This window comes from Sander vitreus, chromosome 18 (assembly GCF_031162955.1).
Source record: "Sander vitreus isolate 19-12246 chromosome 18, sanVit1, whole genome shotgun sequence".
Taxonomy (NCBI): Eukaryota; Metazoa; Chordata; class Actinopteri; order Perciformes; family Percidae; genus Sander; species Sander vitreus.
Window position 1 is genome coordinate 7,558,765 of NC_135872.1, and position 21,137 is coordinate 7,579,901.

The 21,137-nt window shown below is 39.8% G+C and overlaps 1 protein-coding gene across 1 annotated transcript in view; it reads left to right on the forward strand.

Moving 5' to 3' along the window:
* syne2a (spectrin repeat containing, nuclear envelope 2a) overlaps positions 1–21,137 on the forward strand; it is a 95,503-nt gene that overhangs the window by 58,460 nt on the left and 15,906 nt on the right. The window contains exons 78-98 of the mRNA XM_078274639.1: positions 1,114–1,313; positions 2,227–2,359; positions 2,703–2,885; positions 3,903–4,052; positions 4,719–4,895; positions 5,237–5,392; positions 5,484–5,639; positions 6,687–6,851; positions 7,085–7,218; positions 7,769–7,958; positions 9,004–9,186; positions 9,425–9,538; positions 9,786–9,937; positions 10,248–10,395; positions 11,397–11,491; positions 12,810–13,041; positions 13,185–13,382; positions 14,926–15,036; positions 16,094–16,249; positions 18,747–18,905; positions 20,358–20,524. Coding sequence (XP_078130765.1) covers positions 1,114–1,313; positions 2,227–2,359; positions 2,703–2,885; positions 3,903–4,052; positions 4,719–4,895; positions 5,237–5,392; positions 5,484–5,639; positions 6,687–6,851; positions 7,085–7,218; positions 7,769–7,958; positions 9,004–9,186; positions 9,425–9,538; positions 9,786–9,937; positions 10,248–10,395; positions 11,397–11,491; positions 12,810–13,041; positions 13,185–13,382; positions 14,926–15,036; positions 16,094–16,249; positions 18,747–18,905; positions 20,358–20,524 — 3,359 coding nt within the window. The remainder of the gene's footprint in view (positions 1–1,113; positions 1,314–2,226; positions 2,360–2,702; positions 2,886–3,902; positions 4,053–4,718; positions 4,896–5,236; positions 5,393–5,483; positions 5,640–6,686; positions 6,852–7,084; positions 7,219–7,768; positions 7,959–9,003; positions 9,187–9,424; positions 9,539–9,785; positions 9,938–10,247; positions 10,396–11,396; positions 11,492–12,809; positions 13,042–13,184; positions 13,383–14,925; positions 15,037–16,093; positions 16,250–18,746; positions 18,906–20,357; positions 20,525–21,137) is intronic.

Here is a 21,137-nt window from a genome sequence, read left to right on the forward strand (position 1 = left end):
TATTGTGATTATACAACAACGGTTACCAACAAAATAAATGATCAATCTGTATTCATATTGTGGAGCAATTCGCTCTTGAAATACAAAAAAACAGACAGGATTTCTAGTTCCTCCCTGTTTAGTAAACCAGCCAATTTACCGTGGGATTTATCAATCTGAATAAATCCCACTCGCACATATAAACACAAAACTGCTTTGCTAACTCCATCGTGTTGTAAGTAAGACATCTGCTGAAAAAGTTATTGTATTCATTAGCATGATTGCCATACTGTTTAGTTCACAAACATCCAACACACCAAAGTACAAAGACATAGCGGACCAGACGCAAGCTTTTATTTTGAAAAGCCGAAGCTCGGGGACGGCACCAGCCGGGAGGGCATGAGACGGGAGCATAGACTGTATATTATTAATATGTTATGTTATTAATAATAATAATATGAATTTAATATACAGTCTATGGAGTTCTCCAGGCTGCAGCCATACCCGACTCTAATAAAAAGGCAGAGAGCTCTCTCCCCGTGGGGTCGAAAATCCAGCTGTTCCACTAGCTGCTCCCTCTAGAGGTCTGGAGAACTTCCGTTGTGTAATCTGGATGCTGCGTTTTTTTGTTGCATTTGTTGTCTGGGTTTGTGTGCTTTTCTTTTTGCATCGTTTCATATTTCATATTATGTATTTGGTTGTGTTGTGTGTGTTTGCAGCGCGTTTGCTGAATGCTCCGCATGTGTTGTCAAATTAATGAAGTTGTTTTTCTTTTTGCATCGCTTCTTTTTTCAGAGTTTGCGTGCTTTTCTTTTTGCATCGTTTTTTATTTGCAGCGCGTTTGCTATGTGTTGTCAAATGAATGAAGTTGTTTTCTTAATTTGCTTGTGTTTTGTCTATTTGGGTGTGTTTTCTTAAGTTGCAGGGCGTTTGCCCCTTTTGGCCACCGTACATTTACTAATGTTAACAAATTAATGTTAATGTACCTAAACAAACTAAATTGTATTAATAATAGACTCAAAAGGCATGTTGTCTCTTCAAACGTTAGTGTGGAATTGGCTTGTCAAAAGAATCTCCCAGAGTTTGATGTAAACTCAGCATAATGCGTACGGTTGGCTCGTCCTTTTCTCTTAGCAAACTTTGGTCCAGCTGGATGAGAGCAGAGTTGCTTTAGGACTGCTCCTGGATCAGGGGAAGAGGCTGCAGACAGAGCCAGAGTTTGCTGCCACAGTCGGTTATGCAGGAGGCGCTCTGGAGCTGCGATGGCAGAGCGCCTACAGGTGGACTGAGCAGGAGATTCAACGCTGCAGAGATCTCCAGGACAGCCGGGCCAGGTGGGACAGGCTCAAAAATACCAACTTCCAATTCATGTGGGAAATAAAGACAGATTATTGGCATGTCAACAATAGAAGACTTTATTATCTATCAATGTAGACCAGGCAGTTTTAATTATTGCCTGAGCAGTGGAACCACCATGTAGGTGATTTTATTCATAGATATTGTTTCGTTTAGGGTTTGCAATGTGAAGATGCTGAGTTTTGTATTTATTTGTATGCATGTTAAAATATACGACAGTCATTTTTTTTTTTTTTACAGGTTTAGTATGAGATTGAAACCTTATATGTGATAGTCATTGTTTTTTTGTTTTCATTTCATGCCCTAAAAGTATATTTTGCCCAAAAAGAGAGAGATGGTGAGAATTAAAATCTCAAATTTCTGGATTTCTGTTTTCTTTCACAACTTTTCCTTGGTTTAAATGTTTTTCTTTCTCCTTAGAAAACGATGGAGGCTGCAGTGAAAAGTATTAATGAGAAGCTTTGATAGCACTTTGAGTAAAATTGTGTAGCAGTGAGGTCCATTTGGAGAAGAGCAAGCTTAAGCTCAAATCCATCACAGTTTGACATCTCTATGTGCACATATCTACAGGCTTAATGCAACTGTTAGATAGATAGATAGATAGATAGATTAGATGTATTAGAAGGATATTCCCTGGGATTTAGTCAGTAAATTTGAGTGAAACACAGACTTTCCACGCAAAATGTGCCACCTGAAAAACAAACATGGGGAATGAATTATTTATATCTAGCGTTTTGTCCATGACATCACAACAAAAAGAAAACACACACATCTTCGGTCGTGTTTAGCAGTATTGGACCCAGGCCTAAGTCCTCTATTCACTCTTTATTAAGGAGCAGTCATGTTCTGCCCCACTGGATGAGATATCTCTTTTTCTCATCCTCCCCACAGATTCCAGACTGACTTTGCCTCGGTCAGTGAATGGCTGGTTGGTGCCAACAAACACCAGAAGACTTGGTCAAACCTGGCTGACACCACTGACCTGAACGAGGAGTCTATTCACAGCAATCTGATCAAGCTGCTGGTAAGCCTTTCTTGTCTACTCAGCACATTTATGTATCATTAACAGAGAATGACTATTGTCAACTATGGCTTTTTCACCCAGGAAAAACAACGTTTTTCATGTTTCCTCAGACCTTTTGGTGATTTGTTTACAATACTGTACACACTGTCAGCACTCATATTAGTGACAGTTCAGAATCTTAATGTTTAAAACACATGTATTATGGACTTTAGCAGATGCTGGTTTCAGCTAAGGATGCACAGGGTTGATGCTGAAATTAAAACCCAGTCAGCAGTTTAGAATGCATCAATCACACATGCTAGACATGTTTTTGGCAACCACCGGTTCTGTTCTCATCCCCCAGGACTTCTCCATGGAGATTGAAGCCATGTCAGTGCAGAGGGCGTCTGTTTCCAGGGAAGCCGCTCGGCTGCTCCACCTGAGGGAAGCTGATTGTCCCGGGCTGAGGGCTCAGCTCGCCCAGCTGGACGGCAACTGGAGCCAGCTGACCTCTGACCTGTCTAAGATACAAGACCTGCTGCAACAGGTACAGTATAGACAAAGAGCTTTCACCTTTGCTGAGAAAAAACAAATACACGGTGGTTGCACCGTAACTGTGAAATGAATAGTTCCACTGTGGAATAATTACCTTAAATAAATGATGCAATGGTCAGCATGATCCCCAACCTTTATTGCATCAAATGTCCTTTTATCATTACTATTTTTCATTAAATTGTACTGCTCTAAATTCCACTGAGGTTCTGTTGGTTTTCAAAAAATAATGAGGCGTTGGTAAATCCCCTGCAGTGAAGGGGAGTGTAAACCCTGTTTAAATCTGTTTTGGGCTGATTGAGGACAGAACATTTGGGAGGACAAATGTTCTGGAGGCGAAGGACACTTTTATTTCTTCCTCACCATTTCTCACCAGTGAACGGAACCAGACAATCTACATCATAATAATGATTATGCCAGTCCTGCCAGGTTTGCCTTTAGAAAGGTTCATTTTACCTTTTAGCAATCACCCAAGGAGAGGATTCATTCATTCAACCTTTATTTATCCTCGAGAGATCATTGAGGGGCGACCCTCATTTTCAATGTCATCGAGTCAGATTACAAAGACAAAAACAGAACAACACAGAAACTACAATCATAAGAAATAAAGAGAGACAACAAAACATTCTGAATTGGAAAATTATTTGAAAAATAAATTACGATGACAGGGATGCAAAAGAAAATACAATTATGTAAAGCACTTACAAGTAGAAGTTTGCAGGTTTGAAAGAGGTTAAGAAAGTGCTGTAATTTGTTCCAGGAGTCGGGTGCACTAAAAACTAAAAGCAGTTTTTTCAAGTTCAGACCGAGCTCGTGGAGTATAAAGTAAAAGCCGCTCAGGATGAAAGGATGAAAAGATCTTAACTACCAAAGAAAGATTAAATGAGTTGGACAGGCACAAAAGATCACATTGAAATTACTGTTTCATCACCTAGCTGGATGAATGAAATAATGAAAAAGTTCAGGTTTTCATGTAAAGTTAAAATCCCTCTTCCTTTCTGGTGTCTGTTAGCGGCTGCTGGCAGCATGGCCACCGGTGAAGCTGCTGTCTGACCTGGAGGACTGGCTGAAGAAGCTGGATGCTCAGCTGAACCAGGAAAAAGAAACAGTCCTCGAGGCCAAAGATGCTGCTCAGATCACTGACATCCTGCAGCACTACCAGGTAGTCCTACGTCCACTGCTCACTTTAGACTTTTCATTCTGTGAATCTCTTTACTGAGTGGTTTTAATTCATGGTTGTGTCAATGTCAGGGCTTTTTAAATGTTGCCCATCTACTAAATTTAGAGAAATTTGCTTGACATTCAGTGAATAGGTATCTTAAAATTTCACATTTGTTCATCCTTATATGATGTGACTGTGTTTCAACATTAGCCCTTACATTAAGTCAACAAGATAAATCAAACAACCCTATTCTGCACAGCGAAACATAAATGAAAGCTTGATTTTTACAATATTTTCTTTGAGATGAACTAGTTAGATTTTGCACAGCATTTGTTTTTAAATAAATATTTACTTTGAAAGGCAAAAAAATAAAGGACAAAGGACATATGTATAATGCAATAAAAGCACTACTAATGATTTACAGTGCTTAAGAACAATAAGGAAATGTATGAAATACGTATATTACACTGGAAATATGTTTCTGGACACCTCCAATTAAAATGAAATTCAGAATCAAAGTAAAGGGTACCTTTATAATATAATAGAGGAGGATGATGCAAACTAATTTATCATAGCAATCAAATACGCAAGAAAACCTCCTGTTTTTTTATACTGTATGAGTGTTTGTATTGATTACTTGTTATGTACTGTAATGTTCTGCATCAGGAGTTAAAGGCAGGCATGGTCAATGGGAGGCTCCTTCTTGATTTCCTGTGCCAGTCTGTGCCTCGGGTGGTGGGAGTGGACGTGCAGCCTCTCCGCTCCGAACTCACAATGTTTGCAGAGAAACTTGGCGCTCACAGACTGCAGTGGCTGCACCTTCAGACAGAGTTGGAGAGCCAGGTGTGTTCTTCAGCTACCAATATTATTACATTCAAATGCCACAACCTGTGGAATCTGAAATTGAATGATGCAACTGTAACCTCATTTATTTTTCTGGTCTGGTATTTGTTTGGATGCATGTTTCCATACAACCAAGTCAAAGAATCTAAAACCCCAAGTGTTTTTTGTCTTTAAAAGCTCAAATATGTTCTATCAGCACAAATATCAGCTAATAGTTTATATAATCACTGGAACCCATTAGTCAAGCCACAAAAATAAGTCAATTTATGCCAACAACAATGGAAAAAGCTTGTACTGTGTGACTCTCCAAAGTAACTTAAAATAAACATATGCCCTCTCAGACTCGTGAAGCTGAACAGATGCATCACACTTGTGCAAACAGAGAGAGGCGGTTACAGCATCTTCACGGCTGGATACAACAGCAGAAAAAGCAGCTGAATCAGTGGAACCAGCCCAGCAGTCAAACTCTGGCTCGTAGGGCTCTGCTGGAGTGGGAGGTACAGTAACAGGATGTAAGCAGGCGTATGTTTGAACTGTCTCTACTGCTGCTGTCCTCTAATCTTGAGGCTGCTCCTGTTTTTCTTCCAGGCTGCTGTGGGCAGAGTGAAGGAGGTGGCTGCAGCTTTGCAGGAGTTGAAAGCCACACGAGTGTATGTTGAAAAGGAAGAGGCTCACCCTTGTGATATCGCCTTCTCTGGCCGGGCAGAGAGTGTGTGTCATGCTTGTTTGGATCTTAGTCAACAGGTAAAGATAAATCTGTTATTGCAATCAGAGACATGGATAAATTAGAGCCAGAAAAACGTTCATTAAAGTTATTTACCAAGATATTTATGATGCCTTTTCTGATAAACAAATGTGCCTCCTTGATTTTAAAATTTTGAAAATCCAAAACCATCCGCTTGTCTCTTGGAAATGACAAGATATGTTGCCCCATGCTTGTATAGCTTTTATACACACATTTATATAACATATCATTAAAGCTTTGCTAATCAGTATTTTAATATGAAAAATGGCCTTTAAGGAACACTATATTATATAGCAGTAACTGTCCAGTATTATTTGAAAAAGACTTAATTTGTGTCCATGTCTTGCAGCTTGTTTGGTAAAATTTACACCAAATTCATGGCTGGGTTGGCTCAGTGGGTAGAGCAGGCGCACATATAGCCTACTGAGAGGTTCAAATCCGACCTGTGACAATTTCCTGCATGTCTTTCTCACCTAGCTGTCCTATCAAATAAAGGCAGACAAGTAAAATACTCTTAAAAAATGTTTTTACACCAACTTGAATACAAATAAAAAGCATTATGCTACCAGTTTTCATAAAAAGTGTTGAAAGTGTTGGATAAGTACAGCTAAAATCAGAAAATATGCAATGTTCTCACCTGCAATAGTCCAAAAAAAACGTTCATTGTAACAACAGAAAATGATAAAATGTATAGCTCTCCATGCCAAGTACAAACCACTAATCCTGACTAACTCCTAACCAACTCATCTTACTCAAGTCCTCAAACTTCTGATAATACAAGTTACCTAAAATTTTAGCATAAAGCACATTATTATTACAATAAAAATTGGCATAAAAAGTAAAGAACCAGAACCAGTGATCTGCCTGGATGATTTCTTGCCAATAATCTTAAGTATTTTATATTTAAGCAAAGTAACAGTAAAGTGCTATATTTCTTTAAAACAAGGAACGTGGTCCTAAAAAATATTAAGTAAATCCTCCAAACTGTCTGATGCTTTATCAAAAACAGCAAACCTCATTCTGTCCTTCTTTGTGGTAATTTGCAGATGGAAGCTCTGAGACCAGCTCTACAGCAGACTGTGGAGGAGTGGAGTTGTTTTGAGAGAGATCTGAGGGAGGTTTCTCTGCACACCACCAGGGTGCGCTGTGCTCTGCTGCATCAGCCTCTGTTTTCACTGAAGCAGGCAGAAGGACACATGGACTTTCTCCAGGTGAGCAGAAGCACTGACCATCAAAACCTGTACACATGTGCATATACAGGCTTTGCTGCTTTGCTTACTCTAAAACCAGCCAGCCAATTGTAACTGTATGAAGTTAAAAGCCCTTCCATCTAGTTCTGACAGATTCAGTATAGGTGTCATCAAAGGCTGTCATTGTACTTAGCTTTTGGGGAAGTAAATGCACCTCTGAAGTGAAAATATAAAAGGTGTTTTTTTGTGCACAGCAACTCCAGGAGAAGGCTGGAAAAGAGGAAGAGCTTTGGGCGTCCATGGACAAATTCTATCAGCGCCTTGTAAAGACTCTTCATCATGGAACAGCACAGGCGCTAGATGATCAAATGAAAGGAGAATGCAAACGGTCAGTGGCCTGAAATTACAAAACAGAATCAGCGATATTCAAATTTGAAGGAGACAAAAAAGTCTCTCTCATCACTGGCGTCATGTACAGCTCAATAAGACAATTGTAGTCACACTGTATGCACACAAAGATTATAGAGGTATAGAGTAATAAGTCTCTGCCAGACCTTCCTCCACAGCGCTGCGGAGGAGGGTCTGGCTAGTCCACACAGCATTCCGCGATGGGAGAAAAACGTGCTCTGGTTTATTTGCATTTCTTTAAACCAAAGCGCAAAGCGCTGGACAGCGCCGCTGTGCCGTTGCAAAATAGCCTCGGGAGGGAACTTGTTTTGGTGGAACGTGCACGTTCAAAAGTTGTTTAATCGTGCAACAGAAAACTCAGATTGGACAGATAGGACTGGAGTTTATAATTCCATCACAAAGAAATCGTGAGGTAACAGACATCCGGCCGAAAAGAGGTACATCTGGCGGAATTTCCAGCAGGAACAGTGTAATCCCGGAAGTGGAATGTCGTGGCTATAGACTATAGAGTAACAATCTATTGTGTTCAGGTGGAAGGACGTGGTGCAGGAGCTGAAGGATGAGCACATGAAGACTGTAGAGACACTTTCCCTATGGCAGGAGTACACTCACCTGTCTGATCGCTGCTCCCTTCACCTGCAAACTCTGTGGCATCAGTGGGAGGAGCTGTCGACATCTTCACCTCAGCAGGACACACAGGCCATGGTTCGCTCAGTGGAGGTGAGTTTAAATGTGCAGTCTAGTGTAAGTGTGTCCACCAAAGTCCAGTGGTTGTTGATTATCATCGCTGATTTAATGCTACTGTGCATTCTTGCAACGTGGAAAAGATTAGAACCTGATTGATTCCTTTTTATTTTCAAGGCCAATTTCAATGTATGAGTCGGCTGTTGATAACAATTTATTAACATGACAACACATAACATACATACAAAACATTTTTTGTTAAGGACAGAATTGTGTGACAATATGTACTGAGTGGGACATTTTACAGTAACAATTATTTAAAGATAATGTTTTGATCACAGCTTTTGAAAAACTGTTTTAAGTTGACATACCTGTGTTTTGTTTGTTAAAAAAATATCAACATATATCAAACTTAAGCAACTAACCTTAAAATTAATCTTGACATTTAGCATTTCAGATTTGTTTAATAATGCAGACTCACTGATGATATGATATGATATGATGATATGTTAAAAGTGTGCCACATCTTTCTACATTTATTTAGGGCTCCTAAACATTTGAGGATTTGTTGTATTTTAAGTATTTGAAACTAATTTCTGGCATTGTTAAAGGTCACAGAACAGACAGAACCAGTTTGATAACATGGTTATTAGACTGCTTGTTTTTCATACAGTAATGCCAGTATTATTATTTTTTTTTTTTTAGAATTCACTCGTTTCCCAATTACTGGTCTCCAATTTTTGAAAAGAAACAGACAGCATGTACTTATGGCTGCATTACGTGTTGTTTTGCACAAAATGTGAATTTATGAAGTGGGATCGAAATGGAAAAAATTTCATTTTTTCCATTTCCATCCCATTTCACTAAAAGGTGTATTTTGAAATACTTGCGTCAGAACCATTTGTGGAAAACAAGATTTCCATTTTTCAAGAGGATAAAAAGCAGCTATGATGTTGTGATCTTAAGTTCTTTAAGGTACATCGATGAAAACAGTTGGAAAGATGATGGAAAGCAGGAAATACTTATTAATACAATCCAGTTAAATCCAGTGATTATAACACTCTCACGCTCTTAACACCAGAAGTTGCAGGATGCTGCTGAGGATTTGCAAAGCTGTGTGGGAGATGTGCTCGCGGCTTCCAAGCCTCTCGTTGGACGGCTACAATCAATGGCCACAAATTTAATCCAATCAGATACCAGACTGCTGTCACGTGATGTCCTGCTTCTGAGCCGGGCGATGTCAGGGAAAAAGAAAAGTCTTCAGGTGAGGAAATTAGTCGAAACATCACCTTCATTTTACAACAATTGCAGAAATGTTGTTTTTTTTCCTGCTTCTGTCACAGTTCAAGAATTGATAGAAGATCATCCGTACAGTGACTAATACAAATAGCTACCTATCAACATGAAATCTAGTTCATCAAGTGTCTAATGAATGAAGACCAGTTTTCCTGACATTTAATTTGAAACGTTATTAACATTATCACATTTTTCTCTGTGTGCAGGAGAGTTTGAAGCAACAGAAGCTATTTCAAACTGGACTACTGGCCCTTGAAAAGCACACACAGAACACACAACATAAACTTAAGACCAGCTTGATTGACACAGAATCTGTGAAGGTTGGTCAGAATCCCTTTAGTTTCCCATAAATGACCTTTCTTATATATTACTTCCAAGCATCCTCTTTAATTCTAAAGCAGAGTCTTTCACACTGTGAAGAAGAGTTGAATGTTTAGTGAGACGTGAGGCATGAACTGCAATGTGCGTCATAACTTGGTTAGACAGTTGTCTCAATTTTGTTTTTGAGGGCCCCTCAGTAAACTGAAAATGTGCTATGTTTTTTTTTATTTCTTGGATGGGCAGCAGGTTCTCCTGGGAACCAATGATCTGTTTCAATTACTGGTTGACGTCAGTGACATTAGTGATTATTTGACCCTTAACAACCATGAGACGGAGAGACTCCACATGCTCAGCAGACAGTGGGTTGAAAGCCTGACTCATACATCTGACATGAACAGGTGAGAAAGTTCAGATCAAAATTATACACAAATGAAAATCCATAAAGTGTGCAATTGAGGTTTGCAGTTTGAAGGTTCACAAAACATTTAGCTGGGGAAAAATAGAGCTGTATATTTCTTTGTGGGAGCCTTTACAATCATTGCAGTTATTCTGGCCTTGTGCAGAAATTCACAACATTATCTGTTGTTTTACAAGATGTGCAAGGCTTTAATCACTAATTTAATTTTCTGATGGAATACAGTTGATGTGTCCATTTTGAAGCTTCTGGTTGTAGGTAATTGTCTTTTATCGTGTCCTTTGTTCCCCCAGAGCGCTGCAGGCTGAGCGTCAGCGCTTCCAGAACTTCCAGGAGAAGTGTAAGAACCTGTCGTCTATCCAGAAGAAGCTTGAGGAGGAATCAGTGTGTAAAAAACCTCAAAGTTTCTCCAGCCTCCAAGAGATGCTGACTGTCCATCAGGTACAATACACTTTTCAGATTCTCTGCATTTCTGTCATTTCAGGGACATTGATAAGATTGGTATCTGAACAACTGGGACCAGTGTCTGAATGGCTTTAGGACTAAAGTCATCTGGGAATTAAGGAATTTAAAGTGCTTCAAGTTTTTTGACAAATTTAAAGTCCAAATGACAGATTATCTGAAAAGGTCCTATATTATGCTTAGTTTCAGGTTGATACTTGTTTTATTTATTTATTTATTTTTAACATTAAAGCATGTAAACATGTTCTAGTAGAAACCCCAAATCATTTTTTTCCCTCGTACTTTCTGTCTGAATAAACCTGTACTGCATTGTACTACGGCACTGTAGCGGCACCTTCTACCTATACATGTAGTATATGGTAGAGTTGTGACATCACAATTGTACATTGTACATACAAAGGCACAGTTTCTAAATACGAGCTGTGCGCATTTCTCTGTGGATTGAGCGTTTTTTTCATACTTTCACAGTATTTATATAGCATCTCAACCTGCTTTATACTGAAAAAAGAAATTAAAATCTCACTTTTCACAATATAAGACCTTTAAAATCAAAGCTAACTCTCCCAGCTATTCTAACTTTTTAGAGGAAAACTAGTGTTACATTATTTGTTATGTATTGTTGTAAAAGGCTTTCCCTCCCCTGCATCTGCAGATATGACTGAACGCTAGATAAACCGTTCATCTGTATTCTGCCCACGTGTTGCTAGATGACAAGCATGTTTACAAAGAAGTATTTGGTCATTAAGGCAGCTGAATTAATGACCTCATCAGCATAAACGCTGTGATTATGGCAGAACATTAGGAAGCTTAAGTGCCATTTGTTTTAAATAGTGAATGTTATTTTAAAACAAAAAAAAATCCTAATTACTCTACAATGGTGTCATTTAAAACGTCTTGCTTTTTTTGGTGTTACGTGGTACAATAATGAGTCATGCGTCACCTATGAAACTCTCCTGTTGTTGTCTCTCTCTCTTCCACAGAGGCTTGAGGTTGAAATAATGATTGGACACCAGCTTCTGCAGGGTCTTCTCTGCCATGCAGTGGAGTCCATGGAAACAGAAACAGGAGAGAAAAGGTAAGTGATGGAAAAATCTTAGAAGACATGTAATACGCTTAATGAGCTCCAGAGTCCAAAATACTGCGTACAGCGTCGGCTCATCTCTCTCCTTTTAAGCCCTAGTTCCCCCTGGTTCTTCCTTTCATCTATGTCTCCTTTCAGGACAAGAATGAAGTTAAAAAAAATCACAGAGGATCGAAGCATTTAGCAGTTTAGCACACCATATTGGCACCAAAATGGAACCCATAACTCTAAGTTAGTAATAGTTTATGAGCACACATTAAAGTTGCCATATTTTATTGTCACTCTTGGTTTCTTCCTGCTTATCTCCCTCTATTTGTTATCAAGGTTCAAGGTTTGTCTGCTTCTTACAGGCTCATAACTAGACAAGACCCACCCTTTTGACATTCAGCAACTAATCAATAGGACAATAACAACAGTGATGTCACCATGACAGTTTCTGTTAAAAAGGGGGAGATAAGACTTAAAGATAGTTTATAGGTGCAGTAAGGCAAAAAATGTACTAGGTAGGACAGAAATGCAGTGTGTGCAGCTTTTTTCTTACCCTGGGACATTTAGATGATAGAATTCCCCAAAGCTTCCTTAAATCATTTTTTACAGTCTTTGGAAAGCTTAAAAAGCTCTTACATCTTTTAGGAGCTAAAGGAAAGTTGACACAGAATCTGTATAGGTTGGTTAGAATTCCTTTTGTTTCTTGATCTTTCCTGTATATTACTTCCAAGCATCCACTTTAATTCTAAAGCAGAGTCTTTCACACTGTGAAGAAGAGTTGAATGTTTAGTGAGACGTGAGGCAAGAACTGCAATGTGCGTCATAACTTGGTTAGACAGACACAGTTTGTCTCAATTATGTTTTTTTACCCTGGGACATTTAGATGTTTAATTCCCTAAGCTTCCTTAAATCATTTTTTACAGTCTTTGGAAAGCTTAAACGCTCTTAAATCTTTTAGGAGCTAAAGGAAAGTTTCTGCTCTTGCTGGGATTGCTACTTAAAGCTTTAAGACAGTCTTAAAATCCTGTTATTGTTTGTATTGATTTAGCAGTTGCCTGTGAAGGGACAATGACAGACCCACTTGTAATTTTTACTTTTTTTTTGTTTTGTTTTATGTTGCAAGGAAAGTGTATTATGCTTAATTCTACATACCCTTATATAGACAACTGAATAATTCCACTTATTCCCCCATTTTATATTGCTCTCATTGCATGTTTTTGGATGGATGGCAACAGGTTTGCCAACAGATGTCAACAGTTTACAGCAGGTACCATTGTTTTTCTCCAAAATATAATAAAGCAACCTTTGTGATGCTTCTTTACAGATCTGAACTCATGGCACAAGTAACTTGCATGAGGGAGAGCTGGCTTAACTCCGTGGCTGTGGCTAGCCAGCGGAGGTCCTTGACAAAGGAACAAGTGAGCCAGTTGAGAGTCTACCAACGTGGCTTGAAACTATTGTGGAAGCTGTTGAGGGACGTTGACTCTTTGCTGCCTCCAGCTGGACCTGCTCTGTGTACACTACATCAGCTACGAAGCTACGTGGATGATTACCAGGTTAGTGTGTATGGGTGACAGTGAGAGTGTACAGACATCTTCCTACATTAATGAACAAAAATCTTTCTTTGTTGTTGCGGAAAAGTGCAATTGTGTGCCAAATCTAATATATTAATTTGTTAAAATCTTAACATCTTTCCAAGTGTGTTAAAGACGCTCTGGGTCAACACTCCCCCGTGTACACCCGGGTGCTGCAGGCTGGCAGACAGTTATGTGAAACCATGACAGACTCTGAGTGTCAGAGCCGACTGCAGTCAGAGCTCCAGGCTGTACAGGAGGCCTGGGAACGAAGCACCTCACTGCTGGAGAGGAGACGAGACCTGGTCAGCACAACTGTTCAGGTAACAGTCATATATAAATACCAACACGGAATTTCCGGCGGCACCTGAACAATCCCATTGTATAAAATGTCACACTTTATACAACTAAATAAGAGCCCAAGAAACCTAAAATATGAAGCTTTTCAAAATAAAACAATACAAATAAATAAACATGGTATAATCCTACCGATATATCTTTTTATGAAAGATATATTGAGGACTACAGCGTTTGACTGACAAAATCCAAAAGAAGAGCATGTGTTACAGTATTAACAAGAGAGTAGGAGGAGTCAGCTTTACATGACCCATATCCAGGACTTGATCCTACCCCAACACACACACACACACACACACACACACTCACTCACTCACTCACTCACTCACTCTCTCTCACACACACACACACACACACACACACACACACACAGAGCCTGGTGTGTAACCCCGGCACCAACCTCCAGCCAAGAGGAATCAAAGAGAAGCTGAAATCTATCCATGACCAATGATCCATTTTCATCCATCACTGTACAGAGCAGTGATCATATATCACACAAAATAAAGTAAAATGGTAAAGCAGGCAGACAGAAATGTTGTACTGATTAGTTAATACTTTAACTTACTTCGCCAATTACTGATATTTTAGTTAAATGATGGCCCCTTTTCATTCCAAGCTCTGACTGATCACTGTAGCTTAATGAGCTTTGTTAAATACAGAATCTGAATGTTTTGCCCCGCAAGGTCAGGGAAAGTTGTGTTAACTCCTTTAAGCTAAACAGGATCTACCCGGGGAAAGGGAAATCACTCTGAGCAACATGTCAAAGATCACACATAGAGTAGCATTGATGCACAAAGTAGAACTGACAAGCAAGAGAGACCAACTTGGATAATCATATCATGGTCAAGTGAATTAAGATTTGTATGAAAAGACAGGTGTCGTGGGTACTGTGCTTATGTTGTTTGGATTTTTTGAGCTTATGACCATACCTTGGACTTTAGTTACTAAAACGTTTAAGTTAAGCAGTCCTGGTCCTTTCAGCATTTGGCATGAATGATTTAGTTTCACAAAGCATTTGTGGAAATATTTAAACATTAAGAAAAGAGATAGCATTGTACAATTCTGTCTTTAACATAGTTTTACAAATAGATTTTAAGATGCACAATTTCTCTTCCCTTACCTGCAAAGGCAACAGAAAATAATATATTTTATGATATAACTTTATAATATCAGAACAGAAGAATATTTTACACATCTATTTCATGAGACGGGTGCTTCGGAGAAAGATGAGTTTTGACGAGAATTGAAAACAAACTCAAAATTTCACAAAAGATTTACAGTACGCTGGTGTTTGTTTATAGCTTTATAATATGGCATGTATAAAAGCTGGTTACCTCTGCAGCGATTGATTGAGATGTGATTTTCAAAATGTAGTTCCCCAAAGTATACTATGAAGGTTTTCATAGCAGCTCTTTGTGGTTAAACATTACAGGTTACTAATCATAATGCGTCAGATATTTATTAAACTGGCCGCTGAGATCTCCTTCCTCTGTGTTCTGCTGCATTTAGAAGTGGTCTCAGTGTCAAAGCGGGATAACCAGCATGACGTCTGAACTGGATGAGCTGAACACCATGCTGAAACAGCCGCTGCAGGACTCGGAGGGCGAGAAACACATTCAGGTAATTACGAAACAGCTCGTTGGTGTGTAACCTTGGATGTTACTAATAATGTAATGTAATGTAATGATGTTAGTAATAATACAGAAATCCTGTATTAACTGGGCCCTGAATAAGAGAACATTGACACAGAAATGATCCATTTGTCCCTGGCACATAAATTGGTGCTCTGGTGCTCCATGCCAAACTATAATATACACTACTATGTTGAATGGTAGTAGCGCACTAGCATATTTAAAATAATGTGAGAAATCTAAAAACAAATAATGATTTTATTATATTTAGATTAGATTTTTACAAACTTCGCCTATTACTACTAGGCTACTACTACTACTACTACTACTATTTGCCATTAGGGACACTTGGACTCATGACCTTAGTAATTCTAAAATCCTAGCTATGTCCCTGCGGCTAAAATGTTTGTCAGGCAATCATCTAGCAGCACACAGAGACAGTCTCCAAAACAGCTTTGTATTAACAGAGCAGGATCCCATTTAGGATGAATTTCCTGCTTAAAGCCCAAAATCTGCCATCTAATGCCCAAATTACTTCTCAGCATCCATGCTTGCCAGAAAAACAGGCACTGAGGCTGAGTAACAGGGTTCATTGTGTAACCTGATATATTAATAGTCTTTAGACTTCATGGTTTGGGATGGAAATTGCAAATGAAAAATGGTATCACACTGAAGATTAGTAATCAGTGAACAATGTGTATGCGTTAAAGCATAAAGGTTGGCACACCAGTCCCGATAAATCAGCAGCATGAATCTGTTGGGGGGTCAGCTGCACTGAAAACTGGCCAAAGTTCCTCCACCCCTCAACTCCATCCAGTAGCCACCCCCCGTCCCACCAGAGTGCCCCAGAGTTTACCCCCCTTTCCCTTATTTAATACCCCCATGCTTTCACTCCCCTCCCCCTTTCTACCCCTTCTACCCTCCCCCTGTCCCGTCCACAGCCCTTTAATCTGGACGGTCAGAGCGAGAAAGAGGTATAGAAGCGTGTGCATGCAGCCTGTACATGGCTGTCTGACTGGCTGTCTGTGTATGTTTGTGTTATGCAGGAGACAGACCTCTCTCTGCAGCGTTTGGCCAGTGGATTTAGGGAACTGGGCACCATGAAGACGGACCTGTCTCAGTACGTTGCGGCCGGTGACTCGGCTGTGCTGGAGCAGCAGCTGGAACAACTCCATGGTCAATGGGAAGAGCTGTGTATGAAGGTGAGAACTGACAAAGAAGAAATAGAGAGAGAGAGGCCATACAATAAACCAGAGAAAGTGAGAGATTGTACATGGTGCAGGTGGAGAGGAAGGACTGGGAGGAAGAGAGGGAGAGAAGGAGAGAAAAGTTTCTACCAGCAGTGTCTTGGCGCTGACCAGCAGCACAAAGCCTCTGCACCAATGGGGCTGAACACACACACACACACACACACACACACACACACACACACACACACACTCATTTGTTTGAGAAAAGAGCAACATGTGCTGGTTCATGGAGGGAAAATTATAACAGCTCATCCTCTTTTTAACACTTTAGCAACTTTCCCCCATACAGGTCAGCTTAATTTGTTTTCTTAACATCTCAACATTCTACTGGAAAAGTGCCCAAACTCATATGTATTGTTTGGGTTAGATGCATACTGTATGGGTCAGCTCTGGCTTTGGTTGCCTTTCTGCTTGTATCAGCATTGAAGAAAAGTCAGGCCTTTTTATGTTCTTAAAAAGTCACTTGACGGCTTTTCAGGTTGTGATTAGCTCCTGGCTCGGATGCACTGTGCTCACAGAACAATCACATGAAACTCTCAAACGGTACAGGCTGGTAATTCTGTTACTGTATTATTGGTGAAAGTAGCTCTACTGTATAGACTCAAATTCCTACAGGAATGTACAGGCTTAAACACAAACACACAGTTGTTCTTGAAAAAGCAACGGTTATGACATGCTCGGGACATTTTTGTCAGTTATTAGGGTTATGGGATCATTTGCAGACATGCTAATTGGGTCCCCAGTTAGGCTGGCTGCTTCCACCTGCTCCTGACTTGGCAGGAGTTACTGGCATTCACAGATGCAGCAACAGCAGCCAGTATGCTTTCTGTTAATTGGGTTGGTGTTCTGTATGTAGTACTCTTTTTGTTATCTGTAAAACCATGGTAGCATCTCATCCTAACTACTTCATTTTTCTTGTGTTTGTCCCAAAACAAACCTGAAACATAAAACATAATTTCCCAAAAACCATGAGATGTCTTCAAGGAAAGACGTACCCTGTTACTCAGTGTTGAGGATCAAATGTAAAAGCCTACATGCATGCTGTACATAGGTTATTTGAGAAAAGCACAGACTATTTCAGCTGTTAAATCACACAAGATTTTTCATCCCTATTGATTCCTGACATGGCCACAGGGCATGGATCTGAGCCACAACAGTTTCCTTCACATAGTTAACAGGTTGTAGTTGGGGGAAGCCACTGGAATGGGTCAGCTGAGCAGATGGCCTGGCTGGGCTAAAGGGATTCAGGGACAGGCTCTATTGTTCCAGGGGAAGCACAAAGTCCTCACAGGGTGACATAAGCTCACAGTGCACCCTGAATTCTCCAGAGTCCAAAAGGCCCAGCAGTGTTAGTACATTAAAACCAAAGCAAGGATCATTTAAATCAAATAAATGCCACTGAGCAGTAAAATATAGCTTGTTCAAACGAGCCCCGTGGGCTCGCTAAGCCCTTTAACCTCAAAAAGATCATCAGCCCCCTCCTCAGCTATGTAATGGGGTGTTTTCATGGCATTAAGCTGTCATTAGGAAAATGGACCTTGTTAATTTTTTCAAACAGCCAGAGTCCCTTGGGGATTTCTCTCAATTCAGTTGATTACTAAGTCTGATAGAGATTACTTAATATTCAGTTCATTTTTTTATTCACTTGTACCATGTAATCTGTTGTATCGAACAGTGCTTTTATTCAGTAATTCACCAGGTTATGTGTCCTTTGCACCACGCTCAAATCTACAACATGTACTGTTGTGTAGTACAATTAGGTCAGAGTATCCTGGATACATACCAGGAAGCATCATAACAAATAAATCTGTTTCAGACTGGATTGATCAAAATTTAAAGCACCGCTGTTTTGAAGCTTTTGTTTGTGCATGTTAAACAGTTAAGACCTTTTTGCATTCCATTGTTCGCAGCAAGCCCATTTTATAACTGAGACACATTTGTTTTGTTGCTTTAAATGTTGTCAGTTTTATGGTTTGTTTGAAAACTATAAATCGTGTTTAGTGCTTGGTGACAAGGCACCATAATCCCTGGTCATCTGGTTACCCTAGACTAGCAGATAGTGGCATCAAACGTTGCTAGTGTGAATATAAAACCAGCACTTATTTGCTGTCTGTCATTTACAATTTCAGTTTCCATGCAGCATTTGTAACTTGTAAGTGAAGGATCAGTAGATGTACCCTTACTGGTCTATTTCTAACTGCAGCTTCCACCACAGGTGTCCTGCCAGCACTATAAAGGTTTGTATTTCCTGAAAGTGAAGTATTAGAATAGCTTTAGAAATTGCACCAGGCAGTTTAATTAGTTTAATATATAAATACACCTGTGTGGTCAACGTGAAATCATAAAATGGTGATTATTTGAGTACTACTTGATACTTTGACATGTGTCTGCTTGCCAAAACGTGCAAAAGCGTGTAAAGTTGCTGAATGCCACTTTTGACTCTTCCCAGGTATCCTTGCGCAGGCAGGAAATCGCAGACCGTCTCAATGCCTGGACCATCTTCAATGACAAGAACAAAGAGTTCTGTGAATGGCTGACTCAGATGGAGAACAAGGTGTGCGACCGCGGAGATCTGAGCATTGAGGAAATGGTGGAGAAACTGAAGAAGGTACGAGATTGAACAGATGTTAATGTCTTCCTATTAAAACATGTGGAAGAGGAAATGTTTCAATATGTTTACATATGAAAAACAGACACAGTAGGGCTACATCTGATAAGATTTTGTGTAAGAGACTCTTGATTGATGATTGTTTTTGAGTATATTTGTACAATGGTCCCACACAATACTACATCACGACATAACATTGGTTGGCGTGACATTCATTTTTTGGATGAAATTGGACTGTTAAACTGTATGAGTTAAGTTCCCTAACTTCAAATATGACTACTGCATAAGAGTTTACATTGCAGGTATTATTTGATTGGTAAGCTCCTGTATGCACATTATAAAACTTTTCATACAGGATACTACTTGCGCATTATTCCCCATAAATAACACATTCTGTAATCCCCACAATCACCCCATGTTTTGGGGCATGGACACCACTCGTGTAGGTTAAAATCCATACATGAGCAACATGAATTATGCTGTTTACAACAGATGGTGACCTGGAATGGGATGGCTGTGCTGCCCTTTGTTCACACACAACAGTTGTACTTTCAGTGACTGAAAGCCTTTTGTACTTTCCTGTCTCATCATGAAGCATGCTCATTTAGTCAACAAGATAATAATTGGTTTGAATGTTGCATGGTCGTTGTTTAGGGTAGTTAGATTAGAAGAGAAAATTAGTGGCACTTGAGAAAAGATGGTAAATCTCACTTCCTGATGATAACGTACTGCTCCTTGTTATAGAGGTGTTTGGCAAGTTGAATACATGGGACACTGAGCAGGGGAGGCGTGTTCTTGATACATTGAAGCATTCTTCTTTACTTTAAATTGAACTGAAATCCATATGTTTGTGTTTTGCTGGTCATTTAAAGCTGTAATAGACACGATTCTGTCAAAATTAACATGCTTTCTTCTCATCCTTTTAATGTCCTGTGCTCTAAAGTGATCACAGATTGGCCAAATGAGCACACGCAATATGCAGTTTACTCATGTTATGCTTCATGGTAATTGGGCATTAATGTTTTTTACTCCAGCTGAAATGTACATCCATATTGTACAGGGATTAAATCATGTATTGTACATAATAACATTACTGAAAAATGCTCCATATGAAATCTGCCCATTTTACTATAAAACAGAAATACATACAAGAATCCAAAGAGTTTAATTTTTTTTTGGGCTTTTCCGCCTTTAATTTTTGACAGGACAGCTAGGTGAGAAAGGGGAGAGAGAGGGGGAAGACATGCAGGAAATCGTCACAGGTTGGATTTGAACGCTGGACCTCTGCGTCGAGGCATAAACCTCTCAGTACATGTGCGCCTGCTCTACCCACTGAACCAACCCGGCCACCAAAGAGTTTAATTTTAAATTTGATCTGCATTGGATAGATGCTGTTTGTGAGGTTTTCCTGATTTTTCTTCAACACACATTCATAATGTCATGTTTCCACAGGACTGTATGGAGGAAATCAACTTGTTCAGTGAGAATAAAAGCCACCTGAAGCAGCTGGGTGAGCAGCTGTTGTTAGCCAGTGACCAGGCCAAGCAGACGCAGGTCCACGGCTCACTGCAGGAGGTCAACCTGCGGTGGCACAACCTCTTCAACCACATCGAAGCCAGGTGAGAGCAGCCGCAGCTGTCACAGGAGCTGTAAGCAGTGAATAGTTTAGTTGCCCACTTTTTTTTTTTTTTTTTTTTTATCAATGAAGCACTTTCCAGAAGACCCAAAAGGAAAGCAAACAATTCTGGACTTTTCAAAGGCAAATAGTAAATGGATTGTGTGTGTGTGTGTGTGTGTGTGTGTGTGTGTGTGTGTGTGTTTATTTGTTTGTGTGTGGTTTTTCATTACCATACACTTAATTTCACCCTATTATTAGGCTTCCACACAAGCACCTTTCACAGCAAAGCCACTCCACACTAGAGAGCAGCATTATGGACTATAAGGCTTTAACTGGGAGCCTGTAATTAAACAATAGCTCTAATGTGGATCCATCCACCTGCTGTTGTGTTAGTCGTGCTCTGCAGCTGTCAGGAATACATAGCTTCTGATGTACAGACTGTAAGTTTAACCACTGTAATGGTAGACTGTTACTGCCTCCGACCCCCCTCCCCTCAGACAGATGGACAGTCCTGTGGAAGAGCTGGAAAGACAGACCTGCACATCCACCCCCACCTCTCCTAAGCTGTGCCTACGTCTCAGACAGTACCATATGTCCCCGTGTCAATTCTGACC